This window comes from Glarea lozoyensis (genome assembly GCF_000409485.1).
Source record: "Glarea lozoyensis ATCC 20868 chromosome Unknown GLAREA13, whole genome shotgun sequence".
Taxonomy (NCBI): domain Eukaryota; kingdom Fungi; phylum Ascomycota; class Leotiomycetes; order Helotiales; family Helotiaceae; genus Glarea; species Glarea lozoyensis.
The window spans coordinates 1,409,130-1,416,410 of NW_007360987.1; the positions used below are offsets into that span (position 1 = coordinate 1,409,130).

At 47.4% G+C, this 7,281-nt stretch overlaps 2 protein-coding genes across 2 annotated transcripts in view; both read right to left on the bottom strand.

Annotated features, from left to right (window-relative positions):
- Positions 1 to 716: 716 nt before the first annotated feature.
- Positions 717 to 5,518, bottom strand: GLAREA_10418 (uncharacterized protein; the record flags this gene model as incomplete). Its single annotated transcript, XM_008080468.1, has 4 exons — positions 717 to 2,476; positions 2,534 to 4,133; positions 4,182 to 4,893; positions 4,941 to 5,518. 4 exons carry the CDS (start codon positions 5,516 to 5,518, stop codon positions 717 to 719), a joined length of 4,650 nt encoding a protein of 1,549 aa, XP_008078659.1.
- A 607-nt stretch (positions 5,519 to 6,125) lies between these two features.
- GLAREA_10419 (uncharacterized protein) overlaps positions 6,126 to 7,281 on the bottom strand; it is a gene marked incomplete at both ends in the record, with an annotated part of 2,630 nt that continues 1,474 nt past the window's right edge. Inside the window, one exon of the mRNA XM_008080469.1 lies at positions 6,126 to 7,262. Coding sequence (XP_008078660.1) covers positions 6,126 to 7,262 — 1,137 coding nt within the window. The remainder of the gene's footprint in view (positions 7,263 to 7,281) is intronic.

Sequence of the window (7,281 nt, forward strand, 5' to 3'; positions counted from 1 at the left end):
GGCGTGGTTGATGGGGTGACGAAAATGTATATATGTTGAATATATTTGTTTGTATGATACTTTTCAAAGGTCTTCATCGAGGCTCAGCATGTGGGTTGAAATTGAGATGTTACTTGGAATAAGAACTTGAACTTCTGGCTAGCCGAAGTTAAGCAAGCAGTTGGGAGTTTTGGATGACTTTAGCCTACACGTGCAAACTCCGCTCTATTCTATACTCTGGTAGACTAGATCTTAGCCTCGAGGCACCCTGTTAAGTGCCATAACCACTCCATACAAGTCAGACAAACGAAATCTCATGGCAGAGCCAGAAGTAGTATCTCACACGTCAAAACTTGCAAAATTATCTATGAACCTTCGTGGGAAGGAAATGGAAGTAGTAGAGTAAGTAACAGAGGGAGAAAGTAATATATTAAGATGTCTAAAGGAGAGTAAGTGAGCAGAGCTCGTACGAGGTATATATACAGGAATAGATGGAACTAAGCCGAAAGAAGGTTACACGTGATCTTAGGTCAACACTATCCTCGAGCTTCATGACTACTATATCCCTCCTAATCCCTTCTTACGTCAAATCATACTATCAGAACATTTCTAGCAACTCATATCACTCACACCAACCGCCACATACCTTCCAGCTCTTACCATCCGCCACAAGCGAGCAACTCATCAACCACTATAAACTTACAGCCATAATACCTTCGTCCATGTTACACAAAATCCTAATCATCCTCAACCAAATCCCGAGTATCAACCGTCCCAAGAGTCTCAACACTCTCCACACTACCATTTGAACTCTGAGAACCGTTGATTTTCATATCTACCCCACCATTCCTCATCTCCCCACGTTTCGCCGTCCTCTCAGCCTCAGCATTAAGCGTCGCCCAAGTCAAAGGCGTGCTTTTATTCCCCCCACCCCCCTTACCCGTGCCCTCCTCACCATCACGACCTTCCGCCGGCTTCTTGCCCTTAGAACCAAACGCCCCCCACCCAACATCCGGGCTTTTACCCCCCTCACCCTCCTTATCCGCGTCCCCCGCAGGCGTCCACTCTAGAAGGAGTTCCTTCACAATATCATCGACAGAGTCTTTCCGCGGTCTGAGATTAAACGACTTGCCGTCGTAATACTCCGGATACGGCATTTGCGGTCGTCTAGGAGGTCTGTCGTCTTCCAGCGGGTGAGAGGCCTGTCGAAACGCGTTTGAGGGCCGCAGTGTCATCTCTTGGTGTCGTGGCGGTTGGGGTCGTCTGCTTATATCGAGATTCATGTCTTTGTAGTGGTCATTAGACGTGTCCCGTCTGCGCTTTTCTTGCTCACTAAGCATGTCGTATCTGCGTCTGTCCATGGTTGGTGTGGGTATGCGATCCGCGCCGGTTCTGTTGGGCGGCGGTGGCATCCGGTCTGATTCACTGTGCTTTCTACCCGCGGCGTCTCTGCTGGCATCTCTCGGCCGTATGGTATCTTGACGGTCATTCCATCTGTTGCTGGCATCCGGACTTGGGTCGCGCGTTCCGAAGGTCGATGTGTGGTGGGCTCTGGTAGGAGATCTATTAAATTCCCGGCCAACACGGTCAGCAATTACTGGTCGTGCTTTGTTGCTGTGCTCCCGGTCTTGGTACGGAACAGGTGCCGGTGCAGAACCGTAGACGTTGCTTGGATAGCTTTGAGTAGGAAGCCGTGGTGGTGGGCGCCCATAAACGTTGCTTGGATAACCTTGAGTAGGAACTGGTGCAGATCCATAGCCGTAGCCTGGATAATCTTGAGCAGGAACTGCTGGTGTTGTGTAATCAGTATAGTTCTGAGCCCGAACTGGTGCTGGTACATAAGCTGCACGACTCTGAGCACCGAAGGGTGGTGGAGCAAAAGGCGACGGTGAAGACGGTCTACGGAGTTCATACTCGTAACGCAATGAATTACGAGGCATCGTACTCCTACGAGCGTAGTCCATATCAAAACCTTCTCTCCATGAGAATGAAGATGGGCTAGCACTCCGTGAAGAGTGATAAGATGTACGCGGACGTGGCAATCCATTGGAAAAACCACTACCCTGATTCCCAGCACTAGGTTCCGCGATAGGACGTTCTTGTGTCTGCAAGGGCTCTTCTTTTCTTGGCGATGGCTCAAAAGGCCGTCCCCGTGGATCTCTTTTCAAATAAACGACCATCGTAAGCAAGCCAGCGGTTACAGCCGTGAAATCATCTAGTTGCGCCAAGTTCCATTCGAATCCACTGTTCCCTTCTTGTGCTCTCATTTGGTCTACGATCAAGTCAATCTGCTCTTGCACCTGTGGCCATGATCGTGTTTTCTTTTCGATCACATTCGGTGGATGCTTATTCAGTTCCGCTATATGATTCACAACACTTTCTTCGGAGAACTGTTCTCTCGTGGCGGTTGGTGCGAAAGGAGCAGAGATACTGCGAGGGTCGTATGGGTCGGACATGCGGATTGTGTAGACAGCATAGTTGGCGGCAAGGATAGCTTCTACTCACCGACGAAGTGGTTAGCACAACTAGTTGAAAATAACGAAAGAGTACATACCCTTTGGTTTCTGAACACCACGAGGATCCTCTCTCCTCAATTTCCATTTCAGGTCAGCTGGAAGTAATGGCTTTGGATCTAAATATCTTGTTGACCCATCTCCATCTTCCCGGTGACCTCCTTCAGGGGAAAGTTTCTCATTGTATATAATAGCAACCAAGACCTTCTTCGAAGTGAGCCAGGGACGGACTTTCTCCCCGCGAACCCATTTCAATTCTACCAGAGCCTTACCATACCCTTCGTCAGCTTCCAGGATTTCAGCGAGGGTAGACACCTCATCTGAACCCAAAAACGCAAAGTCCTTCCACGATATAGAGCCCGATGAACGCATATCTGACATCTGGCGTTTGCGCATGGAAAAATGACCGGCACATGGTATCTGCTGATACTCCCTCCCACGTATCACGAAAGCTGTTATCAACGCGCCTGGACCAAACATCTTCTCGAGATCATCTTGGGACATGTAGTCGAGGCGAGCGACACGACGGAGAGCCTGGGCCACCACAGTTCGTTTCTTAGTTTCTTCTGAGCCATAACTCACTCCACTGACACTGCGCGCAGTTGCTGAAGAAGTCGGCCGGCTTTTCCTGTGTGTTTCTGAAGGGATACTGGTGATCGAGTTTGGTTTCTGATTTGCTATCTCTGGTGAAATCGGGTGCATTCGTCCCTGGGACTTCCTTTCACTCCTACCAAATACATCTGTGTGATGTTCCCCACTACTTTGCGCAGTCAATAGATCGCGAGACTTGGAGCTGGAATGAAATTCTTTGCTTTTCGTGTCGGATTCCGCAACGTTGTTAGTGCTTTTGAGAACATCCTCCACGATCTTTTGTTGCCTCGAGGGCTTCTTTGTGCTATGTTGTGACGTTTCTGCCTCTGGCTGCTTTTCATGAAAGCTCGAACTGTCAGATTCGCTGTAAAAGCTTTTTTCGCCATTATTTCTCCTAATTGAGTTCTGCTGTGCTCCATTGTTTATATGAATTCTCGCGTGGGGGACTTTTGGGGGGTCGTGTGATTTTTGGATGGGCTGCTCTTTGTTAACATGGTCTCGGACATCGCCATTGGTTCTGTGATATTCTTGAGCCTTGAATGTGTCGTCTTCGTCTTCCGTCAATAGCGAGACTTGATGTATTGCTTGCTTTCGTAGTTGTTTACTCCCACCTTTCTGGATATCAGGTTGATCCTCCCGGATTTTATTGAGTATGCTGGGCTTTCGCATTGGTGCTTGTGAATCGCTCCAGACTTCAGTTAAGGAAAGACTCGGCCGACTTCGCCTAAGTGCTGGCACTGAAACAGCATCTTGTCGATGAGAGGTGTTATCAACCGCTGGTTCAGATGAGTCTTTTCTTATGGCCCTTTTGTTTGATATGCTGTTTGTTGTGCTGTTGCCAATAGATTCATCATGACTTGAAATTCGAGCATTACGGTTTACGAATTCACCTTCTTCGGCAGAAGGAGCACCATCTCCAGCAGCATCTGGTTTCCTTAGGCAGGCACCATCGACTTGAGGTACGCTGTTATCAGGTGGAGGGGTAGCGGAGTGAGCACGCTTTGTAGAGGAGCGAAGAGCTTCCACATCTGTTTCGATTGTGTGATCCATCTAGGACTGTCAGCACATTTCAAACCTTTTGTTGATGCGTCTACTTACCACAGTCGGTTGCCGGTATTGTGTTCGCTTTTTTAAAGAGTCATCCGCGTTTGCACTTTCGGCGTGTCTCAGTTTTTCTTTCTGTCGTCGAGATGTAACGCTGGAGACAGATCCATGCTCAGGGTGCAACGAAGCATCTTCTGTTTCCTCCATTGGCGTTGGTGATGCAGAGAAAGGCATTCCTTCAGGATCAAGACCAGCATTTTTATTAGGAACAGACTTTGATGGGAATGACTGCTGAAATGGTTGAGCTTTTGTGATGTGCTGCTGTGCGTCGCGGAACATACGAGCTGCTAGTTTAGTCTCTGGAGTTTCACTGACTTGACTGTCTTGTCGATCAACTCTTTCCTTCCTTGTGGGAGGTGCTTTTTGAGGAGGTGGAGAATTGGCTCTTTGTCGTCGGGTCGGGCGGGTGTCGTAGGAAGCTCTTTCGTTCGACCTGGCGCTGCTGAACGGTTCATGTGCCCGTCCATTGAGCCCAACTAATCCCTGCTTTTCACCCAAGACTGGTCTTTCGTGTACGGGAACATCTTCATATCTGACGGCTTTCTGCCGATTTAAAATTTCGAATTCTTGCTCAAGCTCCAAGCGCTGTCGAGCGTCCCACTCCGTATCATCCTGATTTTTGTCATAAAGTCCAGACCGTAAATACATTTCTTTGATCTGTGCTAATATGCGTGGGATTTCAAGTATGTCCCTATTGCCTAAAGCTCTATTTTTCGTCAGCAAATTGATAGGGCATTGGGTCGAATCGCTTACAGATTTGATATGTTAGCTCTAAAGTTAACAATTTGCAAAATCAAGCTCAGGCCTGACTGTTGTCTTTCCAGCTCTGCGACGTATTTTTCTAGATTCGTTCCGTTTTTATACAACAACTTCACACGCTGTCGTTTTGGTAGTTTGTGACTTATGTCTATTGTCACAGTGGGTATTTCATCATTCGAAGCAACAGGAATGCTGTTCTTCCAAGCTAGTTGTTTCCTTAAAACCCAAACCTCCAAGTCTCTCGGTTTTTCGGTCCTCGCAATGGTGCCCTCGATGTACCAAAATATCTCCACACACTTGTCGGTCATAGACTGCATGTCATGGATGGCTCTCGGGGAGAACAAGACAGCCTTGCCGCGTGTCCTAAGATTTTCTCGCTCCTGCCTCAACAATTGCTCAATCTCATTCAGAGCATAACTGATAGACTTTACGTTATGCAGTATATTGCGCAAAGTGGCATCCGCAGCGTTAAACTCCTCGAAGGTCTTTTCAACGAATTGGGCGAGCTTGAAGCCGAAGGCGGCAATCCCAACCACTGATCCTACTGCTCCGAGGATTGTTACCGGGTCCATGGTCTAGCCCTTCATAGTTTGATTTCTACTTCAAAAAGTAGATTTTCATAGCATTAATATCAGTGAATCCATCTCTCGGGGTGGAATTAGATGGCCACGATGGCGGAACTGAACTTTTAAGCAAGGGGTGAGGCTGAGCTTTCGCGTTCCACTAGACGTACGAAAAAGGAAATAAAGGCTGCATGAACTGCATCATAGGCCGCAGGATGCATATTAACTGTAGGATGACGGGAATCTAAAAACAGGTTCTGATGCTCCGCTGTGTGTCGACTGAGGGGGCCAAAACTGTGGGTAGAGTGAAAGCGTAGTCCAAAAATCGAATTTGGGGAACATAGTTAATTAAACCTACTTATAATATATGGCCAAACGACAAGTTTGTAAGCTATAGCAACTAGTCCAAGTACGTTATGATATAGTAAACTGGATCTCTGAAACCTGTTGTGTTTGAACGTGACATCAAAACTTGCCTTTTGGTTATCGCGAGGGGCGGCTCTTTTCTAGCATTAAAATACTAGCGTTTAAGCTTCCGTGGTGTTCAGTTCTAACCTTACGTTTTCAAACCCTACGATAAAAGAAAACAAGTAAGAGACAAAGATGTCTTGTTGTTCTAGCCCCTCTTATTCTTTGCCTTCCAGCCCAGAACAGATAGCTCGAAAGTTGCGGGTTCAACTTTGCCCTTCTGATAAGAGGCGTGGAGTTTGAGTTGCGAGTTAATCCTTGACTCAACTTCTGAAGGTCGCTGATGCCCAAGCCGTTCAACAGGCACATCTAAGGATTCGTAAAGCACCAAGCTTCCAGTATCCCGCATACTAACGCCTTGTGGATCTATGACTCCATCAATACTGCGCAAATTAGGTAGATTTGTCAGCAGATTGGGGTGAAGAGTAGGATTATATGGAGACGATGGAGGTCCTTGAGGAACAACGTGGATGGCGATACGGTGTATGGCATCAAAAAACAGATATGGTCTTTTTCTGAACCGAACGAAGACGTATCTGAATAAAATTTTATGGTGCATGCTCGGAAAGTATAGAGTATCGTTTGAATCCCATGGTAAGAAGTCACTCCGGACGCTTGTCATGACGGTCAGAACGTAGACTTTTTGCACTGTCATTCGAGCTTCTCGACAGACGTGCAAGAGGCTCAGAACTTGTTTTAAAGAAACGTTGCAAGCCGGTCCAGACCAGGCACTTTTACTTGCACTGCATGTGTTACAAGAGCAATCGCGTTCGAATATTCTAAGTCGGCGTCTCCAGTCAGACTCATCAGGGTGGCGTTCAAGATATTTGTTCCATTTGTGGGCTATTTCCGAATGCCCTGGCCATGGGCCCATTAGCTCTTTCGGGGAGAGAAGTATTGCTTTTGCGTTGGACAGGTCGAAGTTCAAATGGAATATCACAGATGGCCCATTGACATCGCGTGGATCCGGCGTGGCAAGCTTCCAGATTTGTAAACGGATTTCGACTGGCAGTCGTTGGAATGAATGGAATGTTTCCTCTTCCAACCAAGGTGCAGATTTGTTTTCTTCGAATTCCCAGCCTGATGCATCGCTCAAAGAGTCATACTGAGAGCTTCCCGGTTCGTCTGACCATTCGTACAGATCTTCGTGCTCGTGCTCGTGCTCGTCCTCGTCAATATCTTGATCTAACTCTTCATTTTCGTCGTCGTCTGCACTGGATTGCTCATCTGAGCCTTCGCTGGCGTGTTCGTATTCGATCGAGTTGTGTGCCGAGGGAGAGTGATTCTGCACAGGAGATTTAAAC